This window comes from Sander vitreus, chromosome 14, assembly GCF_031162955.1.
Source record: "Sander vitreus isolate 19-12246 chromosome 14, sanVit1, whole genome shotgun sequence".
In the NCBI taxonomy this organism is placed as follows: Eukaryota; Metazoa; Chordata; class Actinopteri; order Perciformes; family Percidae; genus Sander; species Sander vitreus.
In genome coordinates, this window is record NC_135868.1 from 11,034,671 (window position 1) to 11,062,619 (window position 27,949).

A 27,949-nucleotide genomic window follows, 5' to 3' on the forward strand; every position below is an offset into this window, starting at 1 on the left:
GGACGTGGTAGCAGCAGAGGGAGAGGAGCCTTCAGTCTCTCTGTGGAGGAAACACCACTTGTGCTAAGGCTTCAAACAGCCGTGGTATAGACCAATAGAGTATGTATTGATCATATTAGATACTCAATTAACACTTACAATAACCTTTTTCTTAGTTTACCTTCGTATGTGCACTTATAGTTTCTAAGTCCATTGTATGTCAATATATCCTACTACAGTATACTGTCCTGTAATTTAATTTGTATTTACATAGTTTTACTGTAATTATATTTTAAAATGCACATAATATATTAAAACACTTTTTTACATCCACCCTTGTCTGTTTGGTTCTTTATATAATACAGGAAATAAGGTTGAGACTATTATAATGCTTTATTTTTAGTCCAATATAAAAAATTCACATACATAATGGATATTTAAACGTATTTTGCTGGGGCGCACCGGTGGTAGAAGAAGCTGGAACTCGGTGTCAGTCATTATTTGCAGTAGGCTACATCACAGGTCAGGATCAGTTTTTCATCACCAACAATACACAAACGTACTGAGTAATTGGGTTATGTATATATTTCACATATTCAGTTTCACCTAAGGCAGGCTGTATTTCTCTGCTGACTTATATTTGTCTGCAACAACACTTCTGAGGGTGGTGCAGGAATATCACACACAACTCCTAGACACCTGGGATCATCTGGTCTCCTGAGCTCACTGATGGCCGACCGCTCCAGTCTGGATGACAGCCTTTTCTGCAGGATAGCTCTTTACAGGGCTGGGATGTGGCTGTAGTCTTTTACTTCCTTGACTTCTTATTGTTAAGCTTGAAGTACCTTATTAGATGATGAAAAGTGTTTGAATTTAGCTCAATAATAAATAATTTTAATAAAGCCTTTGCACTCTAGGAATATTTTTCTAGCTTTCATAATCACTACTGGAACACTTATTTCTGGAATATTATTGATCACACTTTCTAGATTCCTACCTCCATGTTGACTACATGTGTAAAGTACAATATGGCTTCATGTTGAATTTACTCAAATTATCCATCTGCTTTTCCCTTGGGTAATCTGCCAAGGTGGTCCAGGGCAGCCAGCAGGACCTGTGCTTCATCAGCCATGCACATCACTAAAAAACAATAATGATCAAAGTGTGCTAGTTAAAGTACATTGTTTGGACAGTAGTAACAATATGCATTCATTCTAAATATTGTTGAAATTTACAGCGTTAAAATATACAAAAAAATATTTATTTGCCATCTTGCAGCAGTGCAATACAAGAAGAAACAGTGTGTACAGATGGAACATTATCTAATGTATGTGTCAATCTTAGATACAATACATTATATGCACAGCTTCTACATTGTACAACTTAACCAATACAGTTAGCCTAAGATAGCTACAAGTTTTAGATAACGTTAGCAGTTAGCTAAGTTAAACAGCTTTACTAGCTAGCTAGTAACTTAACACAACGAAACAAACGTCTAGTAACAATGCTTGCAACGTAGATCACAGACAATATATATGATCAATACTTACATTTTATTAATCTTGTAGGAATCCGCTGTAGAGTGGTTTGTGTGTCCTCCAAAATCTCTAGCTAGCTAACGTTAGCTGCACTGAAACGTCAGGGGGCCGGCAGGCACTGAGCTGCCACTCAAACTAACTGGAAATGAATTAGCCAATGGGGTCGCACCCCAGTAAGACCCACCCACGCGATAGTTTTGTGTCGGAAGGGCATTCAAAGATTTGGGAAGCGCAAAGGAGAAAGCTGGGAGCAAAACTGCAAACGTGCTGGAGAGAGCAAAAGACTGATCATTGAGAAAGAAGCAGAGGGAACTGGAAACAAAAGGACATAATATCAAACAAATAAAAGACCAATAGTTTACGACTACACAAATATTTTGTTTGCAAGTTTTAAGTTTTACCTTTGACCTTTGAGGTGACAATTTTTTTGCTTGAGTTAGTGTTTTTTGTTTGATACTTGAGAAGTTTTGCTTGCAATTAAAGTCACAAACATAATCCCATAAAAAACTGTCCGCTGTACAGCTGGAGTCAGATAAAATGCAAAGCACTGGGGGGAGGGAGGCACAGAACAGCATGTAACAGCAACAACTGGATTGGTTGCTATAGTTTTTGGTATTAGGTACTGGAGGAAAACTGAAGGGAAATACAGTCAAGTATCCAGGAAACTTGACAGTTTTTAAAAGACTGTGTATTTTGTTTGAATTTGTGAAAGGCATACTAAATAAGCAAAATAACAAAAAAATGCTGTTCAAGAAAATTATTGTTTAAGCATTAACTGTTAACAGAGTCAGCGTCATTGCAAATGTGGAAGAGAAGTCCTTTTCAGCCTCTAAATAGGCAAACTGTCTACATGTCATGTATACAGTAATGGGGGGATAAATTATTAAAAAAAAAAGAAAAAGAAAAAATGCCTAAGGCCAAATCAGCCTCTTCGCTCTGAAATCGATGTTTGGGGAGGAAAAAAGGCATTACATTTAAGTCAGTTTGGTCCAGCCAGTAAACTAACTATGTCACTTCTGCTGGAGCAGAGAAGTGGAGAGATTAACATAATGAAGAGATGTGAGGGAGCAGATGAGAGAGAGGAGGGAGAAAGGAAACATGGAGAGAGGACAGAGAGCGTAACAGAGGATAACACTGAGAAAGAAAAAGTAGGAATGAAACAGTAAGGTGGGCAGTGAGAGAGCCAGAAAGGCGTTCACTCATACAAAAGTGGGTATGGAGAGTTCTGGTTCCAAGAACAGCAGATGCTTCAATTCAGCGTGAAGCTGTAGCTGTAGTAGTTTACTTTGGGCATTCCTGTGGCTGTCTCGCTACTTTTCAGAGGTGAAGCACCCCTATCTCTTTAAGCCCGGAGTGACGCACAACTTGACAACATGGTGGACGAGAGTAGGGTGTGTTAGAGTTGTGAGGGAGCAGAACAAGGATTACAGAAAGTGGATATACATATTATGCGAAAGAGAAATCCAGGATTCTGAGAGAAAAAAGCAGTATGCTGTTTGGATTAGAACTCGACCATATTTAAAGGATATTTAAAATGTGCTTATTAAAGAGCAACTAAACACCATGCTGACAAGCAGTGTTTGATTGTGCTCTGACTGAAAGTTTCTGCTTCACCTGGGCGTGGTCAGAGGTGTGCTCTGTTTCAGCTGTAACCACACTAAGCAGTGATGTCACAGTGTACCGACACACCCTAAGAGTACACTTCTTCATCACTGCAGCAAGGTGAGAAGTTAAACCAGTGAGGGTCAGCAAAAAAAAAGATTTCAGGGGGTGTTAAGTTGCTCTTTTAGGAACTCTGACCAAAATATGTACTGAGCGAAACTTCAAAAACATAATCAAAGTCAAAAACATAATACTACTATTTGTAACGTTAAAACAGTCAACCTCAATGGAAGTTGGTGGTTAGTTTGATAACATTACATGTTATTTTATCTTGATATTTTTAGCCTACATATATACAGAAATCCCAACATGTTTGGTATATGCTAAAATGGGCTGATAATTCTTGCTGATGAATTTGTCTAGTGCAGTTGTACTGGTGGAAGGGGTGATGGAAAATGTAGGACTTTGATGCTGGACTGGAGCATTTTCGCTCATAAATCTTCTTCTTCTTTTTGAAACCGAGCCATGGGACAGGCTGGCTCTGATAGCTAGGCAGCTAATGTCAACACTGGACCTCAGAGAGTCATTAGGGATAATGTGGCGCTGCTGAGTGCCTGGGCCTCTGCTCCATAAAAACAGGTGGTCCCAGTGTCACCCCTCCCTGCTCTTCCCCTCACCTCCTTGACTTAGCATACCTTATGGCTCTCTCCTCTCCTCTTCTCTCCTCTTCTCTCCTTGTCCCCCTCTACCATTCCCTCAGCACACACGGGAAAGGTTATTTGGACAATTGGTGGTGATTAACTCTTGATTTGGCTCACTCTGTTCGTTTGATCAGGCCGTGGCATGGAAGCAAAAGCCAGTGTGACTGAGGGGCACAGCTGTGGCTCGACCATGACTGAAATTGGGTGAGGAGAACCAGAAGGAGAATGAGGGAGAAAGCAGATGAGAAGGAGGTAGAATTGAAAAGGATGAAGAGGAGGAGTGAGGAGTTAGGGCGGTTTAGGGACCTCTAGGGTCCTTTGCTTTCTTGGCAGTTTGAGTTATGGATTCAGCCTGCTGGCAGAGAAAATGTGAACTGCTTTGTCCCTGTTATTCCAGGTGTGGGCCCTCGTAAAGGGAAAAAAAACGAAATCTCTCTTGTTCTTCCTTTAAACCTCTCATCCAACAACCTGCTTCCATCCTCTCTGTGCCTCTCCTGGGTGGTGGATTGCAAACAAGAAAAAATGTGGGTGCTGCTGCCTAATAGCTGGCTGGTGAATTGGGTTATAAAGCCTGCTTTGCCCTAAAGTGATTGGGGGCAGTGTTGGCTTGGTTGGATGTGCTGGCTGCACTGATCTTTAGGGTTGGATGGGGTTGCTGTTGGGCTTAAGGTTGGCCCTGGCTGGTTAGGCCAAGGAATCTTTCTCCCAATAACGGCTGTTCTAGCCATCCATCCATCCATCCATCCACTCATACAGCCGGCCGGGCAAGTGGGAAGGCCTCTCACTTTCTGGGTGTTTAGCCAACAAATCCCCACTCCACTTCTTTGGCCTCTCTTCCACACCCATACATCAGGCTGACGGCTGCGGAGAACCCAACATCCAGCCAGCTGAATAAAACAGAGATTAAGCACCCACCCAAATCCATTTAATTACTCGTTCAACACATCTCGGCATGTAACTCCAACCACTGTGTGAACTTTGGTGTTCTTCAGTCTTTACTTTTTCTTTCAGTGACTACAGGGAAGTTGAAGGAGGTGCTGGTCACAAAGAAATCTTGGCCTTGGTAACTCAAATACTTGCATATTCAGTTGTTAACTGCATGTTTGTGTGTCTGCAATATAAGGCTTGGTTACTGGTGTGTGTGTATAGCTGTCAGCGTCACCATTTTTTAACATAATTTGTTTGTGTTTTAGCATTTTAACTGTAGTGTTTTAATGGTAGATATGTATATTTTAAATCAGTAAATTACTTATTATTGATGAAACAGAATTAACATTGACCAAAATGAGACAGTTAGCAAACAGAATGGTCTTTGTTTAAATCTAGAGTTCAAACTTCAATATTTTAAGTCAGAACTGTGAACTTTGGGAGGCCTTGATGAGGGTTAATCAAAATGTGACAGGATTTTGGCAACAAAACATTACTGTTCACAAGGACGGGGTTACAACCACAGTAGACAGCACTTATTTTTGTTGGCTTCTCTCAGGCGGTGTGCAACAGCCTCCAATCAGCAGCTATGATATGGCTTATTGTCAAGAATTCGTCAGTTTGGCGGCAGCATGTTTGCTTTTGAGATAGTGGCGAACCAGGGTGGCAAGAGCTGCTTTTCAGTGTGTGTGAAACCCAGGCCCTCGGCCCCATCAGGAAAAGCTGAAGGGGCCGAGGGCCAGGAGGGGAGGCGCTGGGTGCTGGAGGAGGACTGGGCATCTGGGGAAAAACCTGAGGGGGACCCATGGTGCTGCAGACTGCAGAACAGTTGCATGACCTTTTCTAGAATGCTGCCACTCGCCTGCCACTGAAACACTGCCTGGCTAATTAAAGTTTCAGTGGCATTGGATTTTCACTGGCACAGCACACCTCGGGCAACCTTAGGGGCTCTTAGGCAGGCGATACACACAGAGGGAAGGACGGGAGATATAAGAAGAGAGAGAGAGGAGAGGGGAGTCGTTGAAACAGATGAACAAGAGGACAGCCACTAGAGGACAGCAAGGCAGATCCAAGCAATAACAGACAGTCACTGGCTTTCCATAACACACAGGAGAAAAGCTATGTACTAAAATACAAATCTAGAGTCACAAACATGCACGCTACTGGGGTATTTTACATGAGCTCTGACATGGTTTGCCCTTCCAAATAGTTATGCTCAAAATATGGAATTAGAAATGAAATTGAAACTGTCCAACTCTGTATAACTGGGTGAATGCAAGAGCTAAGCGAGAGATACGCAATGTCAAAATGCTGAGTGCTTTTCTAAATCTTATCGGGTTGCCTCTCAGGCTAATGGAATTTTGATGGGTCAGTATCAAGAATAAATGCATGACTTATGACACGGCTACCGGGAGCATTACCAAATATACTGGACAGCATGTTCCCGTCTCCAAAGTATTATTGAATAATTGGCTGCGTTTGACCAGGACATTTCTGGAAATTTGGCCAAGAAAAGGTTATGCAACCAGACAGACTCGCTCATGGCCTGTATTTCACAATCTACTGGCCTTGTCTCCATTGATCTTGACCCCCTGTTTTAACATTTTAGAAGTGAAAGGGCCTAATGGAGCCGAACAAAGCCGTTTGTGTGTGTGTGTGTGTGTGTGTGTGTGTGTGTGTGTGTGTGAGTGTAAGAGCGTGTGTGTGTGTGTGTGTGTGTGTGTGTGCGTGCGCGCGTGTGTGTGCGTGCGTGCGTGCATGAGAGACAGAAAAGAGGCCCTGTGACTGTGTGCTACAGCTTGATGAGGTCTTGGTCTGTGATTCCTGGGGGAGGTGGTCCAATCTAAGCTTTATTAGGCCTTATTGAGCTGTGTGCAGGCAGGTGTGTGTGTGTGTGTGTGTGTGTGTGTGTGTGTGTGTGTTTTCTCTATCAAGAACATTTAGCAGAGCTTTATGACTACCTTTGTGTGTGTGTCCCTTAAAACATTCAGTTTGTAGCAGTTTAATGGGGTGTGCAAGGCATTGTACATGGATCTTTTTTCATGCCTTCAATGTTCTTCTCAGAGGGGAACTTTTGTTTTACTTTACTTTTTTATTTTGATTATGTTGGTTACCTTAACTATTTTACAACATTGTGTTGCAAATATCCACAGATGCATGAACATTTCTGAGACCTCTTGAATTATCTTTTCTTTCAAAAGAAGAAAGGTAGAGTTGTTTGATCTATTGTAGTTACACTCAGAGAGAGTAATAAACAAGTTTTTAGGCCGGTGAGCTGACTATGACTGGTGGACCAGTATTGATTGACATTTGACTTGGCTGGCCATGAGCCTACTGTAAAACGCTCTAAACGCAAATTGGCTTTTCATCTCGTCAAGTACACCATCCTAACAACAAAATGGTTCTTGTTTCTCCAGTCTGTCAGCTTTTCATTCATTTAGTTACTGAAATGTGATCCTGTCAGGGTAATCTCCCCATTCGATATATTTGGACTGCGGGACAAGCACATAAAAGTTTTCCCTCTACGTGAAACATCTTCATCATTTTAAACTTGAGATATTGTTTACATTAAATGCTTTTAGAGATGGCAGTTTAAATTAGCACCACCTTATATTCAGAATGGATTTGACTTCTCATCTATAGTGATTATATATAATATTAACTTTCCAACAGAGGAGAAATGACAAAATAATTCGTTTCTAAAAAAGTTTACCTTAACATGGTATATATATATATATATATATATATATATATATATATATATATCTATATATATATATATATATATATACACACACACACACACACATACATACATACATACAGTGGGGAGAACAAGTATTTGATACACTGTCGATTGTGCAGGTTTTCCTATTTACAAAGCATGTAGAGATATGTCCGTAATTTTTATCATTGGTACACTTCAACTGTGACAGATGGAATCCAAAACAAAAATCCAGAAAATCACATTGTATGATTTTTAAATAATTAGTATTTGACACAAAGTACAAATAAAATATAAAAATACAAAAATACACAGTACAAAGTATTTGATCACCTACCAACCAGTAAGAATTCTGGCTCTCACAGACCTGTTAGTTTTTCTTTAAGAAGCCCTCCTGTTCTCCACTCATTACCTGTATTAACTGCACCTGTTTGAACTCGTTACCTGTATAAAAGATACCTGTCCACACACTCAAACAGACTCCAACCTCTCCACAATGGCCAAGACCAGAGAGCTGTGTAAGGACATCAGGGATCAAATTGTAGACCTGCACAAGGCTGGGATGGGCTACAGGACAATAGGCAAGCAGCTTGGTGAGAAGGCAACAACTGTTGGCGCAATTATTACAAAATGGAAGAAGTTCAAGATGACGGTCAATTTCCTTTGGTCTGGGGCTCCATGAAAAATCTCACCTCGTGGGGCATCAATGATCATGAGGAAGGTGAAGGATCAGCCCAGAACTACACGGCAGGACCTGGTCAATGACCTGAAGAGAGCTGGGACCACAGTCTCACGAAAACCATTAGTAACACACTACGCTGTCATGGATTAAAATCCTGCAGCGCACGCAAGGTCTCCCTGCTCAAGCCAGCGCATGTCCAGGCCCATCTGAAGTTTGCCAATGACCATCTGGATGATCCAGAGGAGGAATGGGAGAAGGTCATGTGGTCTGATGAGACAAAAATAGAGGTTTTTGGTCTAAACTCCACTCGCCGTGTTTGGAGGAAGAAGAAGGATGAGTACAACCCCAAGAACACCATCCCAACAGTGAAGCATGGAGGTGGAAACTCCTTCTTTCGAGATGCTTTTCTGCAAAGGGGACAGGACGACTGCACCATATTGAGGGGAGGATGGATGAGGCCATGTTTCGCGAGATCTTGGCCAACAACCTCCTTCCCTCAGTAAGAGCATTGAAGATGGGTCGTGGCTGGGTCTTCCAGCATGACAACAACCCGAAACACACAGCCAGGGCAACTAAGGTGTGGCTCCGTGAGAAGCATCTCAAGGTCCTGGAGTGGCCTAGCCAGTCTCCAGACCTGAACCCAATAGAAAATCTTTGGAGGGAGCTGAAAGTCCATATTGCCCAGCGACAGCCCCGAAACCTAAAGGATCTGGAGAAGGTCTGTATGGAGGAGTAGGCCAAAATCCCTGCTGCAGTGTGTGCAAACCTGGTCAAGAACTACAGGAAATGTATGATCTCTGTCATTGCAAACAAAGGTTTCTGTACCAAATATTAAGTTCTGCTTTTCTGATGTATCAACTAATTAGGTCATGCAATAAAATGCAAAATAATTACTTAAAAATCATACAATGTGATTTTCTGTATTTTTGTTTTAGATTCCGTCACTCACAGTTGAAGAGTACCTATGATAAAAATTACAGACTTCTACATGCTTTGTAAGTGGGAAAACCTGCAAAATCGGCAGTGTATCAAATACTTCTCTGTATGTATGTGTATATATATATATATATATATATATACACACACACACACACACACACACACACACACAGTATCTCACAAAAGTGAGTACACCCCTCACATTTTAGTAAATATTTCATATATAATATATAATTACACCCAATAGTGGCATTGAGTGTGACAGTGGAACTCACGGTTGGCAGAGTTTGATGAGGTCCTGGTCGGTGGTCCCAGGTGGCAGGCCTCGGATATACAGGTTGGTCTTACTCAGCTGCTCCGCCCCTCCCTGGCTGCAGCTGTTGGTGCTAGGGCTGGGAGGAGCCATGGGATGAGGGGGTGGAGCATAGGGCTGCTGTGGAAAAGAGAAGAGAAAAGAGGAAAGATTTTACACAAAGAGCTGAAAAAAATATATGATAAGTGAAAGAGTTAAAAACATTGAGAGGTGTGGTGTGAGAAAAAACGAAAAAAATCTGAGACAGCAGAGGAAAGTGTGAGAAGGAGTGGGAAAAAAAATCTAATATCTTTTGAAGAAACAGCAGGTACTACCAGTTCAATGTCATTGCAATTATGAGAGCAGACAATTTAGGGCGGCTGCAAGGCTGAGAGGAGATGATATCAGGGTCGCTAAAAGAGATGAAACATTCAACCCGACAGCAGATATTAATGAGTAAAATTTCAAGAAAACAAACATCTAACCTCAGCCTCAAATAATAAGAATACATTGTGAGGAAAACATTCTCATGTGAAGAAAAAAGGTCTACACAATGACAAAAAGCTCTACAGATGAGACATTCTGTATCTGTAAACTTTTAATTCACTTTCTCCACTTTTTGTCACATTTGTACAGTATATTGCAATGAATTCCATTTGAAGTTCTTTTTAAGTGTGTGGGTCTTTTTTCTAAACATGGGACTGGAGTCAAGAGTGCAAACATTTCTTCATTTTTATTTTAAGTAAATATTTCACCCAGGAGACTCTCTGAAATAAGGGGTCATAAGGCTTCCAGCAGCTTACACACAGTTTTAAATGACTGCAACATGCTTACTATGTACTGTATATGCTCAAGACCAAGATCATTACACTGTAAAACAATTTACACCTCCAAGGGTGTGATATCTTGACGCAGTAATCCAGTCTAATCTCCAGCCTATTTCATAAAAATCTCAATATGAACGTCTTTTTTTCAGTAGAATCTCTATCTTATAAAATGATATATATGTATCTAAAAGGTTTTAGATATGTGATTCCCTCCATTTCTTTTTTTCTCTCTCTCCCCTCCCCTGCTCTCCGCATGTGCCTGTTGTGCTGTTAGTATAGATTTATGGTGTAGGAGTCAGGGCCCCCTGCTCACAGCGCATTTATATCTCTATTGCAGGGACACTGCACATAGTGACAGGAAGAGAGAAGCAGGGCCCTGTGGGCATGAGCGGAAAGAGAAAGATAGAAACACTAGAAGGGAGTGAGCGAGGAGGGAAGACAGAAAGAGATGATGCACACTGCAATAAAGTGAGTGAGTGATGGATGAAACAGGGAAAGGAAGAAATGGTTAGGGAAAGAGGGGGACATGACCACCGGCTCAAGTTAACCATCTTAACCCCTTATCCTCCCCAGTGAGAACCCAAAGACCCCCATACCATGCACACACACACAAACACACACATAATTAAACAAACACACACACACACACACACACCATTAGACCTCCAATCCGCCCCACACGTTAGAAGCGGCTGCCGAAGCATGGCTGATTTGATGCGCTATTTTAAGCGTGTGTGCAATGCCAGCGTGTTGCCTCCCACTCCTCAGACAAAGAGCTGGGGTCCCTGGAGCGTGAAGAGGGAGCCACGTCCATCAATGGACGGCCAATTACCACGCTGAGCTAAGTGGAACTGATGGGCAGCCACTCATTGTGCTGGACGCACACATACTGTACACACGCGTATGTTTGTGAACACACACAGACACACATGAACCATGCCACGTGATGACACAGAAAAACCTTTTTTTACACGAAAGCCAAAACAGCCATGTACAGCGCACCAGCAGAGCAGTTATAAATCCTTTGGGGCAACTTCAACTGAACTTTCAAGTAATTCAAAGACAGAACTCGAGTCAAGTATCAGACTGTAGGGCAGGTCCATTTTATTATTTATTTTTATTGTTCCGTTGAGAGTTAAGCACCACCCTGTGGCTTCAGAGTTAAAATGTCAACCATCAGCCACAATGCGGTTCAAATCAAGCCAGCTTTTGCTGCATCTCTTTGTCCCTCGTTTACTGTCCTCTTTCCTCTCTTGCTTTCTAATAAAGAAAAGTTTAACGTGAGAGCTCAATGTGGTTGCTGTCAAATCTTTACTCATGTAAGTTAAATCCCATAGCACGTCAAGTCTAAAGTTGCCATTTTCGTGACTTAAGTCTGACTCAAGCCTGAGTGTCAGGTCTTTGATCGCCAAACACAGACACACACACACAACTCCACTCTGTCCTCAGCAGATTGTGCCTCACACTGCTTTGGTAGCCTTGGTTGCACAGTTTAGAATGAAAAATAAAAAGCAGAACTAGTCTCCAGTCACTTACTTTTTTTTATGCAGTGGCAGTAGTATAGAAGAATCTTAATCTCTTGAGTGCTCCATGGGAGTTATTTTCTCCCACTCAAAGTCACTGGAATGTGCACAGCTGCAGTTCAAGCCTCGACTTTGAGGCTTTCACCTTACGTCCCCCTCGCCTCTGTTTTATTTTCCCCTAGTCCACTGTTGCTTAAAATTACACACAGAGTACTTAACATACTGTGCGACACATACAAATTCACCAGCACAAACGGGAGACACTACACAGAGTTGCTGTCAGTACTGAAGGTTAATTGAAAGCCTCTCTCTCTTTCTCAGGCTTTCGTTCTATGTTTTAGCCCTTCAGTAATACACACAGCCCTCCTCCTCTTCTTCCTCCTCCTCCTCCTTGTCCCTGGGCTCTAGGCTTGGCTTGCATCCTGGGCTTTGGAATTCATGTGTCCCGCCCTATTGATTTGCTTTCATTTTTTAAGGTCAGAAGCTGAAATCTTACACAATGAGGCATGGAGGGTCAAAACCAGCCCATTACTTACAGTGTTGCGACGAGAAGACAGAGAGCGAGGTTATCCAAGGGGAAAGAAAAAAGGCCGGAAGAGTCCCCCGGGATAAAGAAAGGAATGGGTGCCGAAGATCTCCGAGAAATGACGACTGTTGGGTGTATAGTGGGATGGGGTGAGTGGGTTTAATGTCGGACTTATGGATTAAATGGTGTTTTTTTCCTTTTTTCTTATTCATAGCAAAATGTATAAAAGGAGTTTCTACTCTTGTACACTTGAGTTTGATAAGCAAAAAAGGAGAACAGCCAAAAGAGCAGGCTCTCAAATGCTTGTGTGTCTCCATGTGTAATGTATGTGTGTAGCTGTCTATGTCTATGTGTGTGAATTTGTACAAGCCTGGGAGTGAAATTAGCAAGCACACATTGGCTGTTGCTTCAACCCACAAGCACTCACACGCATTCCCACCAAAACTGTTTCCCTCTTTTTTTTGTTTTAAATCGAATTCTCTCTTGGCTTCCCCCTGGTCGCCCCACTGGAGGTTAATAACCAAGCTTGTTTGTCTTTCCGGACGGTTCTGTGACTGCCGTTTACCCTCAGCCTGTCAGCCTGTAAGAATCGGCTTCTCAAATACATAATAAATACAGGCCGTATGTGTCAGAATGATGAGGATTGAATACAGCTCTTGACAAAGGGTATTTCAGCAAGAGATGGGAGAGAATGGAAGATTGAGGGAAAGGGAGGGAGAAACAAAGAAAAAAAGCAAGATAGAGAGAGAGTTAAAGACAGGAATAGAAGAGAGTGTGGAAGAATAGCTGGTTATGACACTTCAAGAACCTCCAGGTGGTAAATGAGAAAAACTTCCATTCTCCCTCCTCCCTACCCAGCTGCGACATGCTGCTACAGAGGCTTGCTGGGGATTTCAATTTGCCGCACTGTATTTTAGACGGGCAGAATGGTTTAAACAGGCCCAATTTACTGAGCCAGCCGTGCAGGGGGGTTCACAGCCTCCGTGACATGCCAGCGAATGTTTATGAGTGAATTAAGTGAGAATGATAAATCTAATGTACGTTACATAGGCTGAGGGCACACAGCACTGTACTGTATATTCACACGCCCACATTTCTTCATACAGATCATAGCTAGCCTTCTCGGTCTCTGAGAGTAATATATAGACCTGACCCTACTATGTGTATTGCTATTTACATCTAGGCTACTGTTTATTCACCGTTACATTGGTACACTGTATGAAGTCCTTATGCATTGTGTGTGTGTGTACATGTGCTACTGCAACCATATTTATACTGCATACTGCATTACCTTGAAATGTAATGCTGTCAGTTCCTAAAAACAAAAACAGAACATAATACATAAATATGTAAGTGTATTTTGGGGTGGGGTGGGGGGGCTAGTGGCCTGAGGGTAGAAGCTCCTCCCGAGCCTCTTAGTGCTGGCCTGGTGTACCTTCTACCCAACCTCAACAGGGAGAAAGGGCTGGATAGTTCTAGATCTTGAATGATTCTCCTAGCCCTTTTCTTCCAGCACCTGGTGTAAATATTCTTTAGGCAGAGTAGGGCACTGCCTATTGTATGTTCAGCCCAAAAAAACACACTCTGCAGGGCCTTGTGATCCTGTTTCCGTACCAGGCAGTGGTGTTTCCAAACAGGACGCTTTCGGTGATGCAGGAGTAGAAATTGCTCAGTATGTAAGGGGATACTCGGAATTTCCTCAGACATCTGAAGTGAAACAGTCTCTGCCTTGACTTTCTCACCATTGAGTCAGTATGCAGTGCCCAGTTTAGACCCTCTGTGATGTGGACAGTGGAAACCAAGGTACTTAAAGTTGTCTACCCTCTACACTAAGGACCCATTAATATTAAGGGGGGCGTAGTTCCTTCCCTGCTTCTTGCCAAAGTCCACTATCATCTCCTTAGTCTGGCTTACATTCAGGAGTTGGTTTTTGTCCTGACACCAGCGGGTAAGGTAAGGTTCTCGACTTTTTTCAGGTAGGCCTTTTCATTGTTGTAGGCCTTTCCCACCACAGCTGTGTCGCCTGAAAACTTGATAACTTTAGACGTAGAAGAGGTTCTTCAACCCTTGAAGAAACACTTACCTTTTCAGTTTATCTTTAAAAAAATGACAGGATGAAACTAAGAGCAAGATATTTAAGTTTAAAGGACTGTAAAAAGTAGTTCAATACATGTTTATGATACGGCATCTCTGTAGATAGCACCTGGGAAGTTGGTTTTCCCTTTTTTCCAAGTTGACTATATCTTTAGATAAGGTATCTGGAAACATATATGCGAGTACACAGTGTTTGCCAAACAGAGAGGAGGGCAGCTGTAGCACTAATTGGAATGAAAGCAGGGCTGTGGCTTCCCTGCCTTTCTCCCTGCCTCCCTTCACTCTGCAGGGCAGGGCTGCGACTGGAAGAGAGGTGGCTGTGCACCACCGTGGTAATTGGCCCTGATTTATAGGAGGCCAGAGCAGCCAGCGAGAGCTAGCTCAACACTGGCAAGAGGCCAGACAAGGCCACACTGTCAATATCAGTAAACCAACCCAACCCAGCCCAAACCCTCAGCCAAGACAGCACTACTCAAGCTCAGCTGTCAATATGCAGGAGGGTGCACATGACATGTGAGCCAGTGTGTGTTCGTGTGTGCATGCTTATTTTCTCTTCTGTGTGTTCCTGTGTTCAATGAGTCACTCAAGACAGGAACACACACAAGAAAACCTACCACAAAAAATGACAAGCAATCTCCTTAAATTGAAGAAAAAAGCCTCTCAGCTCATCCTCCATTAATTCATGCTGGCAAAGTCTCTGCAAAGACTCTTAAAGACAAGCATGGTCCCAGAGGCATCCCTTCCAAACTGCCAGATCTAACAGCTAGCTCTGTGGTTGGCCCGTTCACATCTGCCTCTAAGCACGGGAGGAACACAAATCCCACATCCATTCTGGATAGCTGCTTCGAAACCTTTAGCCTTAAACATGTATGCCGCTAGTAGAGGGAGGGACACTGAAACGAAAGAGAGCTGTTCGTTTTGCTTCCTGTTTTCAAGCCTCGCTCTCTCTCTTTTTCTATGCCTGTTGAGGTAAACCCATAGCCAGACGAGTGAATAGCAAAACATCCCCAACTCACATGGGAATGGAACGCTGATGACGCAAATGTATCCTGATAGGGAAGACTGGGAGCTCTTTTTACACGGGGGCATGGAGAGAATACAGGAGAGAAGGGGGATGAGAGAAAGGGTAGAGAGATGCAGTTACAGGTATGAAGAATGCCAAAACAGAGAGGAAGAAGGAGGGACAAAAAGAAGGAAATATAGGATAAAAGTGCAAATGAGAAAAGGACAGATTAGGACTGATTCTCTCTGGCCTTCCACTAGGCTTCCTCCAACAACAACAAAATACACTAAAGCCCTGGGATCTGGGACAGTGGTAAGCCAACACTGCTGTGGACAATGACGCAGGGGGCTAATTTTAAACATGCTGATTGGTCCATCTCCAGTATCTCTCAAAGCAGAGGATGGGGCTCTTTCTCTCTTCCTGTTTCTCTCCTTGTCTTTGTTTTTGCTTACTGCCTTATCCTCCAACTTGCTTTCTTTTTTCTTATTCACCCCTCTCAGTTTCACTTTGGGGCAGATAAGAGCGGGATGTTGTCCTCCGTGTCAGGACCTATGTGTCTGAATACAGAGCCCCAGAGTTAAAATAGAGGCCATATCTTTCCCAGGGGGGAGAGAGAGGATGCATACATATTATCTGACAGAGAGGACAAGAGCTATGGATGTAAACAAGGCGTGCTTTATGAAGCGCCACTGTTTAAAAACACCGTTTTCTGTTTTACCTGTAAGGAGGTGACATAATGGGTGAATAGGATTGGGTCTGAAATGCGTCATTTAACTATAAGAATCAATTGGAAATGGTGCATTTATGTTAGAAAGTGATATGATGTGATATTACCTATTATAAATCTGGCATCGAAATACAGCACACAGAGGGAAATGGAATTATAGTGCTTTTTTAGCGGTTTCATTTATTTACACTTCTTTGTATGAATGTAATTGGTACTTTTCATCCAGAGAAGTACTGTGGGATCAATAATTAGGAACGAATCACCACAGTTTAGAAGACTAAAAATAAATGTGTAAAGAACAATGCAAGCATATGACCTAGAAAAGAGCTTTTTTTCAGTAAGGCTTTTATCAGGAGAGAAGCATTGTAAGGAGAAGGTGTTGGTAAATTGGAAAGGTATCCTATAATGCCTCTATGCTTTATGATCTTATTATGAATTGACAATGACAGCTCTTAAACAAGCTGTAGGACTGGTGAACGGTTTACTACCCATTTAGTTATCGTGACCATGTGGATCCTCCAAATAGGATGTCAGAATGTGTGCTGTATCAGAAGATTAATTCCTAAAAGTTAAATTGGAGAAACTGACTCGTACAACACTTAAAGGTTGGGTTCCCCCTTATTGTTTATTAAAAGCTTGAAACCACCTTAAATATCCCAAACATCACTTCTACTGTTACTCCTCTGGCACACACTGTTGGTTGAAATTGTATAAGGTATCTGTTTTTTAAGTTACAAACATAACCTAACATAACATAACAATGAAGCAAAGATTACAACAGCGCACAACAAATTAGAAATGTAGGTATCTGATATCGACACCCATACTGACTTCATGAAGAGGATTGAGTATTGATCATGATGATATTGATCCACACAAAATGCAGTTTCTTCATTAATGTTAGCATAAAACCCCAATGTTTCCACTATCAGTTACATTCAGTCAAGGCAATCACAGCAATGCCTGGCCTTATGTTACTTTATCTGAAAAAAACTTCAATAAATGTACCAGCAGGGATACAGATTTTAAATGGGATGGAATGGTAGTCTGTATCAGAGAAAAAGTTGCAACAATGCATACCTAAAAGATATGCATGATGTAGAGAAACATAGGAGGTTAATGTTTGCATTTCACAGACTAGACTGTTGTTTCCTTGAGTTAAATCATCGGATGACATTTGATGAATATAAACATATGCGGAACAGAGCGGATGTATTTAAAATATAAAATATAAATATAAAAATGTCTATGTCAAATATATTGGATGTCTGTATTGTCTGATGTATTTTCTCAAATCTTTCTTTCTCTTTGATTAAAATTGCATTACAGTGCCATGCAATAAATACTTCAAGATCTTTGATTTTGAATTATGAGACAAGAAATGCACATTTGATAGGGACTCTTACAGTTATGAATTTGAGCAGTAACAAACTGCCTCTGGTCTTCTGTATGGTCCTCCATCACCTCAGATTCTTGTTTAGTTTCTGGAAAGTGAGTGGGTCCTGGGACAAACACATTTCCCGCTAGAAGATACAACGCACATCGCATTTACAGAACAGGTTAGTCGGCGGGCCCAAACAAAAATCGAGCACACGCCAGCTTCTATGTTTATACCACTCCTCTGCCAACCATAAACTTGGTTCTCTACGGACATTAAAGGTCAACCGGTGTTTAGGTGACATAACCGGGGCTGTGTAAGTGTGTTTGTGGAGAGCAATTACGACGGTTTGGCTGCGAGTGAGGTGACTGCCGCAGACGGATCCGTAAAGAAAAAGCACAGAGCGAGCCGTGGTCAGCGCCAAAGTGAAACTCAATGGACATAAATATTTGTGCTGATTTGTCATCATTATGGCCAGCTGGGTCTGTTTGAAAGCTAGCCGGTGTGGGAGTGGAGACTGCAGGATGGATGAAGCAAGAAAGTGGGTGGACAGAGACACTCTTTTAAAAACCAAGCAGCAACCGAGAGAGGATGACAGAGATTGTGGAAAAAGAGAGAAAGAGAATGTTCTAAACTTTGGTCTCTGACTGAAACTGAGATTGCACCCACAGTCTCAAAACCCATCCACTGATGCATATTGGTTACAGATTGGTTCCCAGGTCACTAATTTAACCAAACCCACAATTTTGAGCTGTACCATATGGACGCGCCAACAGTATTGTTGTCATTACTTAGAATTCCTCATGGGGGCGACAGAAACTACGCACTGTAGCTCTAACAGTAAAAAACTCAAAGATATCTATTTACAATGATACAAAACCTAAAGAAAAAAAGAAAATCCTCACAATTGAGAAGGTTGAACCAGCAAATGTTCTCTCAGCAAACATGAAAGCCCTCCGTCACCAGAGCTCTGGACCCACAAGACCCTCAGTGTAAAGCTTCATCTCGGTGTACAACAACACCAGATATCAGAAAGAGAGCACACACAGAACACCCACCCATCTCTAATTGGGAGTCAGGAGTCAGTTATGTTTTTCACAGGAAGTGTAAGCACAAACAGAGGACTGTGGAAGATGTAGGGAGAGCGAGGCCTAGCTCTATTTCAGCGTGACCTGTCTCACTCAGACAAATGTCTACCAATCCAGTCACGCACATGAGCTGGCATGCTGCCCTGAAATGTTGTCATAGGCTGCATAAAGGAGAGAGAGACTGAATAACAAACGCACAACTGTGAGTGTCTGCCTCAGAAATACATCTTAAGTCTAGTCTCAGATATACCACATGCTACATTTTAGTTCTAGGTCCACTGGCTTTTGTCTGGCAGTCAAGAAGAACTTGTTGGCTGACTGCCTTTTCTAAAGGAGTGACTAGATGGCTGACCAGCTGACCAGTTGATGAGTTATTGCTGAAGTGTGGAGAATGCCAAGGGAAGACAGAGACAGAGAGAGAGAGAGAGAGAGAGAGAGAGAGAGGGGAGGGACAGATTGATAGAGAGGAAGCTTGAGCCGTCCCCAAATGCCATTTGTTACGCTGTTCTCCAGACAAACAAATTTACGTCTCCTCTTCCAGAAGGTCACCTGTGCTCAAATTCATAAATAAGGTTGTAATTGGTGTAGGAGCGGCAAAAAAGCTCAAAGGTCCCCAACAGCCTAGTGCATGAGTTACTGCCTGACACTGACTTCAGTGTGCGTTTGACTGTGTGCCAACAGCCATACGTTAAAAGTAATACGCAATGTTTGCATAAATGAGTAATGATCGTATTGCTTTTACAAATAGCAGACTCACAGAGTATTTTACATGACTGCAAGCAGGTGTGTGTCTATACATGCTATGCTTCGTGTATGCAAAGAAAAGGTGGAACACTGAGTTTATTAGAGATGCAGTGTTTCGATCACTGACCTTCATCAGGCATCAAGTTCACAATCTTCAGTATAAAGAATCTCACAATTCTTTAGACTTAAGCCACAGGCTGCAACAACAAGTTAAAAGGGAAGCCAGATCGCAAACACCCGAGACAATTACCACATTGACAATTGATATAAACATTCTTTAAATGAGACAATGTATGTCAAAATCCATAGAATACAAATAAAAGTAAGCATAAGAAAATAGTTTTTTTTTTTTAAAGATTAGATGGGCAATAGAAAATAAGCAACAGTTCAAACAAGGAAAAGGCAGATCAGACAATAACCAGTCCTCATATCTAAACTTAAAATAACTTCACAACCTTGAAGAAAAACATACTGTATGTTAATGTCTTCTATGCCTGTGGAGTACACTGTCTATAAATGTGGGATACACAAGGAAACATACACACAGGTGGATTAACACACACAAATGGTACAAAAACAAACAGGTAATCTTCCACAAACTGGCATAAACACACAGAATGTAGAAGCATTTTACCGCATGGTATCATATGTGAACGCAACCGTAGAAAGACGAAAATACAATCCATACAAATGCTGATATGTATAGAAATATGCACAGGAGAGAAAACACATCCTCTTCTTTTTGAATATTCATTTTTCTTTCACATGCAAAGTAGTTGCACTGGGTCTGGAATGTCACTTTTGGCCCCAAAGGAATATACTCACTGAAGCGTCCCTGACAATTGCCAGACTAAATACTGGCACTAAACACCAGCCGCTGTTGTGGCAGGAAGGCTTGAGACACAGCTATAACAAATCAGCTAGGGAATGGAAAATGGTCAGTTTGTCATACTTTATAGGGTTATTTTATGACGTACATCTGAAAAACATATCCAGGGATTTCACACGGGGATCCTAACCAACAGGGCTGTGTTCCTTTCTTACCGAAGCAAGAAAAATCAGGTGTACAAGCAGTAGCAGGAGGAAGGTGGTGGTGACGCTGAAAAATGGACAGACCGCATTTCGATTTTGCCGTTATTCTTTTTGATTATTGCTTAAATGTTTGAGTCTACCGACATAATTTGAATGAGGTGCAGAGTAACTCAGGTATCCAGTTCTTTGTCTGTATGACAACTGAAAAAAAAAACATTGTGTGGAAAAACAAAATGGCTTTGAAATTATCCAGCAATTCTATAAATTGCCAGGCGAGCTGTAAATGAGATTTTGATGGATGTGAATTTCTGGATGTGTTTGAGAAAAGGTCATGCAGCAGCAGGCAATCAAACCAACAAGAACTTAGAAGAATTATTTTTGGGTAATTTTAGGCATTTATTTTGACAGGACAGCTGAAGACATGGAAGGGAAGAGAGAGAGGGAATGACATGTAGCAAAGGGCTGCAGGTCGGAGTCGAACATGTGCCCGCTACGCCGAGGAGTAATCCTTTATATATGGGCGCCCACTCTAACAACTGAGCTATCCGGGCACCCCAAATGTTACACTTAAAATATAAAGCTACATCAACACCTGAAATCACATACAACATCACGACTCATACTGTATACTGTTCTACGTTGCCACTGCTATTTTCACTTTATTTGAGGGCAACTGCCTCATGATACACTTTTTTGACTTTGACATCCTGACTGCACCATAGTTTTTAGTTAGGCTAGAATATCTGCGATGCCCACCTTCGTGGCGCGTCCTTTAGAGGCTCCAACCTCTGATATGGCACACACACAGCTCACTTCTGACTTATGCATTCCTACCTGGAGGCATTTTATGGTTGAGTCACTTTGTTGTGGCCCTGAATGAGACCTAATTTGTCACATTATTTGCAGCAGGTTTATACTTTTATACTTGTACTTCAGGCACCAACTCATAATCTTTACTAAACAAAGTGCACTTTGTCAAAGCAGTAAATCATAATCTAACATATTTTCATTCAGTTTACCATCACAGCACAAGCATTGTGTTTTGACAAGAGATAAAAGATTACTCACAGCCTAAGTAGTTTGTTTTGCCCAAACATTGAACTGTCTTTGCTTCTAAACTAGCAAACTGTGGCCCATCTTGCCCGCCCCTGTTTCCCTCTCTCTAACCCTCCATAACTGAATCTATCCTCCTGCTAGTGCCCCATCCATCCTCTCTTCACCCTCTCCAATCCCTTCATTCAGCTCTCATCTATCCCTAAATCCATCCCAATCCTCATCTGGCTGCTAGTCCTCCATTTCTCCTTCCTACCCCCTCCCCCTGTTCTTTATCTTCCGAGTTTCTCTCTTCCTTCTCTCCTCTCTGTCTAACAGCCATTGGGGAGTTTTAACATAGTGTTGAGCAGAGTTTAGTAGGCCAAAGAAGATGCCGTACCAGATTCTGTAGCGTGTGTTAAGCAACTATCTCCCTTGAAAGAATATTAGCATTACTCAACACAAAAACCCCTGTATCCGCCTGCCTCCTCGGGCCTAAGCTCACATACTGCAGGGCTGTCGTCAGCAGCAGACGGATGGAGCTATGCAGGGGATTGTTTTACTTTGGGTCAATGTGAGAACAATGCCGCATTGTAACATCTTTTGGAATCACTGCTCACTATTCTGCCTCTGTGCACCTGGATGTGTCATACCAAGAAAGATTTGTCAGGAAAAGTAAGGTTTTTACATCAAAGACAAAGCTCAAATGTGGTCGATTTTCCTATTTTCTATTTCAGTTTCTATTTTCAACATAGGTGCTTTCAATATTTCTGTTGGTTTGGCATATTGGCATGACGGCTGAGTTAGGGACCCTTCAGAAGTGCCTCTCCCGAGTGATTTAAAGAAAGAGAGTCAGCCTCTTCTGGGCAGACCATCCCGAGCTGTCAATCCTGTGACTTACTGGAAACCAAAGGGGAATGATCTGTGCTTCCCAGCTCTCAGAAGCAGAGTTCAATCAGTGTGGGTGTGGGGTTTATCCAAAAGTGTCACAATCGCGTGATAAATAAAGTGAGCCAGCTAGAGCGAGAGGTGTACGACACAAGTTGGTAGAGAGGGAGAGAGAGAGAGAGAGGGAAAGCTGAGAGAAGTAGAAAAAAAGTAACAGAGAGAGAAAGATGGATAGGGATGCAGATGTCTGCCAAAGGAGAAGAGGTGCAGTGTCCGAGTTGTCCGGACCTTAGTAGTGTGATTTATTCATGAGATAAGTCACCATGGCTGTGGAACAGGTAAGTGTAATGGTGTAATGTTTCGCCCTAGCCTGACTGCTTGCCTCAGTGACTCTGGCCTGCTGTGCTCTTGTCGGGCTGCTTAAAAGGTTTAACGCTTGCAACATTTGGACACGGTAAGGGATCACAGCCAGTATAGATAAACACAGGCCATCTGGGTTCAAGCAGGTTAGAACAAACTCAGCAGCGATGCTATCAGTCCTTTTTGTCTTCAAAGGTAACTGAAGTTATTCTTTCTTTCCACTTAATAGTAGGCTGACAGTGAAAAAAAGTCAAGGTTTACTGTTCATTCATACATTTTACTCACTCATACATGTCCATTGAAGCCAGAAAGAAACTAGTGTTTCTCTCAACAGGGTGTTGTTCACCACTCCTTATATACTGTATCTATTTGTAAAGCTTCTCAGAGGTCTAATTTAGCATCGCAGTGCAGGCTGAATGACCATACATTTAAAAAAAAAAGATTGTCCCAAATCAGCAATCCTGTTGCAAGCTACTTTATGAATCAAAGACGGAGATTATGGTTCTTCCCTCTGACAATTGCTCCAGGGCCTTTATAAGGATCCCTTACTAAGATGCTTTCACTCATAAAAACTTTCTGAAAACGCAGAGTAGCAATAAAGTATTTTTCTGCTTTTGCAAATTCAAGAGGCTATTTGGACTTCTTTTTTTTCTCTTTATGATGCCCCCCTGGTGACTAGGGCACACACTTTGCAAGCAATTGAAAAATAGTTACTGAAACATAGAGCTTATACTCTGGAAGCCTCTCTCAGCTAATTAATCTGACAATTGGCTTTTATTTCATTTCTAATTTAAATCTTGCATGAGGAAAATTATCCCAGTACAGTTTTTTATTCAATACCAAAAAAGCCCTTACAGCTCTCCTTCAAAGTAAAATACAATGGAGTTTCTACATTGCTTTCAGCCCAACATTATACTTTCACAAGGCAGGGCAAATTGTGAGGAGACATCAAAGATGAAAATCAGAGGTGGTCTGGCCTATTGTACGTACTAAAGGGTTTCTAAACTATTTATTTACCCTCCACTGGAGACTTTTCATGAGATGATAGCAGTGGACTGTTATTGTTGTGGTGTGTGGCCCTCCATTCTCTGGCTGAATGTGCGGGGCCAGGCTCTGAGAGAACAGCGCTTGCTCCTTTGTACCGCCACGCAGATTACCACATGAACAGGAAGCTCCTTGGCTCGGTCGTCTGCCAACAGCAGACCACCTCTTAAATACCCAAGACAGCAGAGTCATTGTGGGTCTGAATATGAAGGGCTCTGCCCACAACCGTGGATGGACCATTACCATGACAATGATCCTCACGCTGTTTTTTCTTTTTTTTATAATTTCAGACACCCAGCGGATGACAAGGAGTTGAGGCTTGCCACACAGAAAGCAGTCGACAGGCCAGGGTGGCATTCCTTCTTTTTTGCTTAAGAAAGAATGTGCTGGAAATACATAATTAATTAGTTACAGGCTGTTTTCAAGTCCCACAAGAGGCCCAACATTTCTTGCTACAATCCCATCAGCCCGAGCATATTTTATTTTAAGACTTATCTCGAGGCCCACTGATCTGATAAATGTTTCACCAAAGTAGAACTACGATAAACTAAAGGATACATTACACATTTGTTAACTGAAGGCACAGGTTAAGGTAAATAACGCAAACATTAAGAAAAGCAGACAAAACTAAAGGCTGTTAATAGACAGGTCAATGTTAAGCATGTAGTGAAGGCTGCAGCTGGATGGCAGGTGTAGGAAGGACTGAAGATAATGGGGCTGAGTCATGATTTGGAAAAGTAAACAACTCATGACTGACTGACTAAACAGCCGACTGCAGCTCCATCATGCTCCGTCAGTTCAAGTCTGGTCCCATTTCTGGTCAAATGTCTCCAGACTTGTGCATTTTTTTTGAGAAAACAACAGTAACCTTGTGTGTGATTGTGTTTTTTGTTGTTTTTTTTGGAGGCTGAGAGGTCTAAATCTTTAGACTTCAGCGCTTCTAAGTGTTTCTATTTTGTGCTTCCCACAACTAAATTTAGAGAATACATTTAGCCAAAACTTTGATTACTGACAGACAACAACAGTCTTATTTAACTTTCTATCTTTTTTGGAGACTGCAGCTGGTTTGGTATATTTGAGATACTACATCCACATCTCCACTGCATTAAATCCATATCTCATATACACACACATATACATATATATATATATATATATATATATATATATATATATATATATATATATATATACATACATATATATATATATATATATACACACATATACACACATATATATATATATATATACATCTACATATATATATATATATATATATATATATATACACATACATATACTATATATATATATATATATATATATATATATACACACACACACACACACACAGGCCTTCCCTATAGCTTCCCACTCTATCCATGCTTATCAGTATGGTTTCCTTTATGAAAGTAAAACAAAATTGAAAAAGAAATAGCACGCTTATTGGTACCATTTTAAGAAAGTGTACTGTATCTATATTTATAATCATCTTCAATTATCACTTTAAACATGATACTGAAAAATCAACACAGTAAATCTGTGTCTGTGATATTTGGACTGTTGCCTTATCGTCATACTGCTGCCATGAGAAGGCAACATCCAAAGAAGCAGCTCACATGTCCGCAGCTTGTTGCATATTCTCCAAGACTGCGCAAATTACCGGTTTGTCAAACCCAGAGGGAGAAACTGAACATTCAATTGAGAAAAGAGCAGAGACAACAGAAAGAGAGAAATAGGACAAACTGAAGGACATAATTTCCGTGCAATTTCTGCATTCTAGCCTGAGCTCTGCATTATGTGTCACTGTATATGTTTTTCAGACAGAGAGGTGCACTGATGAACGAACAAAGCATCAAACTATTATACGGCCCGGTGTTTTTATAGAAACAAGGAAGCAACAGAGAGGAAAATACTGAATCTAATGTCAGTGAAAGGGCACTTAAACTATTCTGGTGACAAACAGGACCATGGCTAATGTATATTACCAAATGGAGATTGAACCAGCCATTTCAGTACAAGCAAGTGGGCTACTAGGCATTCAGGATCTATATTTAAAGACATCTGAGAGACCAGCATTCTCTCTTCTCGCCTTGTTCACAGCAGCAAAACAATAAATAACTAAATCACACCACACTTAAAAGCTCCGCCGTGCCACAATATCCACATATATCCTTCTCTCCACAGTCCCACTCCTCTCTAAATGATTTCAATTCTGCGAGAGAGAAAATAAAAAGTCATTCACATAAAGTAATCATTCTTGGCTCACTCTCCCTGACAGCCTTATTTGACAACTGTGCTACATTAAACAACCCACTGGTGAAAAGAAAGATGGGGAAAAGAAGAAAAAAGGAATGCATCCAATTATTCATGCATAATGATAGCTCTGTTATCCAGTAAGGCGGAGGCTCCAACACAAAGCAGTTCCCCTTCTGCGTCTAATACATCTTTAAGTACTGACAATCGCCAGAAGTCACATTTGACGGGCACCTATTTTGCAGTCTCCCCGTCATTCCTCACAGGTTTCGGCCCACTGGCTCTGTCTCAAAGACTTACAGTATTTATGATGAGGTGATGGTACTCGGGAACATTAACATGGTGTTCCCCCAAAAAAGCAGGCACATTAGCAGGCATTGGCCGGTGTTATCATGGGGTCAAGTTTCAGGCACTGGTGCTGGCTAGAGCTCTGAATGGAGAATTAACAAGCAGGATCCCCCCTCCCCAGTATATGGCTGTGAAGACCTTCTATATAGACATGAGCTCAAGGTTCACAGCACCTCATTGCCTCAGCTACTACCAGGCAATAAATTCTAGACCAGGAATGAATTGGTTGACCTTGAGGGTAGCCGGTGTTGCAAGTTGCAATCTAATACCGTACATTATCCTATCAGTCTCTCTGGGTTTTTTTCTTTTTTCTTCCCATGGATGCGTGTTGTTGAATAAATGCTGCATTTATCCAATTTGTAGATGGAAAATAATCAAAATCAAATGCTGGAGCTCAGTGTCGCGGAGGCTATTTGTACTTAAATTGTAACAGCGTTGGTACAGCACACAGACAGCTTACGCTTTAACAAATGCAGCTGTGGTGCTCAGGTGGCTTGGCCCTCTCTCTTGCCCTCCGTCACTGCTCCTAGTCGATGGGCTGCTCTTAATAATTCATGGGCTGTAAGAATCGGCATGCCCTAATTGGTGGAGAGGCTTAATACTCTCAGCACTGCTGGACCAAAAACAAAAGCAGCTAGCGTTTTTTTCTTTTCTTCTCATAGGCACACCGAGAAAAACATTGACTTGCCTCTCTTTGGTTTCAAGTTAAAAGGCCCCTCCTGAAATCCAAGAAGCACCTTGAAGCACACCAGCTCAGGCATGCGGGAGCAAACAGTGCAAGCAGTCGAATCAGGCTGCTTTTTACATGCTTTGAGAGTGAAGTGTGATAGGATGTATTCACCCTTCAAACCATACCCACACTCCTTCTGCTCCTTCTTAGAGAAGGATGAAGTGTCACTGGAAGCCGGGAAAAAAGGACACCTTAGAAGTGTGTTCATGGTGACGATGATGCCACTGCATTATACATTGACGTCTGTTCGGCAGTCAGCAATCACTGGGTAAGACTTTAGGGAATACGTTTTGCATTGTATATATTATGTAAATGTAGTATACATATATGTATTAGTACAAGGTGGTGCAGTTTGCATTTTCCTACTAAACAGGAAGAAAAAAAAAGTAAGACAGGTGCCCAGCAGCATACCACTGAAAGTTTAGGATCGCTGACCTGCTGACATCACAGAGCGAGCTCATTGAATAGAGAGACTAGAAGACTAAACAAAAGGTTACATAAAGGGAACCTTAAGATGACTTGTGAGATTGTGATTCGCTTTCATTAAATTATGAAATATGGCATTTAGGGCTGTAACGATATGCGATATGAAACCAAAATCGTAACACTCAGCTCCACGAACCTGCGTCGTGGAATGAGAAGGCAGAATCGCGACACACCCCTTCCAACTCCCAGAGTTATCCTTCTCGTCCAGATCCAATGCTACCACATCTTTAAATTACTATTAGTATTAGTCGTTTTGGTGCCTTATCCCCCTTTTGTTGGGTAAATTTAGGTAACTGTAAAGACGGCTAAAAGTGAAGGGGGGGGACATCGGTAATGCTAACGTGGGTGTAAGGTTATGAATGGCCGCTGTTCTGACTAGGGTGCCTGGATCTGTTTGCCTCCTTAGCACCGGAGATAAGTGCTGACCGGGTTTGGATTGCTGTGTAATAATAGTGGCTGGCTGCTAGCTAGCTGG

The 27,949-nt window shown here is 41.8% G+C and overlaps 1 protein-coding gene across 7 annotated transcripts in view; it reads right to left on the reverse strand.

Moving 5' to 3' along the window:
• rbms3 (RNA binding motif, single stranded interacting protein) overlaps nt 1-27,949 on the reverse strand; it is a 285,669-nt gene that overhangs the window by 143,832 nt on the left and 113,888 nt on the right. For all 7 annotated transcript variants that reach the window (XM_078266934.1, XM_078266936.1, XM_078266937.1 and 4 more), the window contains one exon: nt 9,369-9,526. In XM_078266934.1, the coding sequence (XP_078123060.1) occupies nt 9,369-9,526 (158 nt within the window). The remainder of the gene's footprint in view (nt 1-9,368; nt 9,527-27,949) is intronic.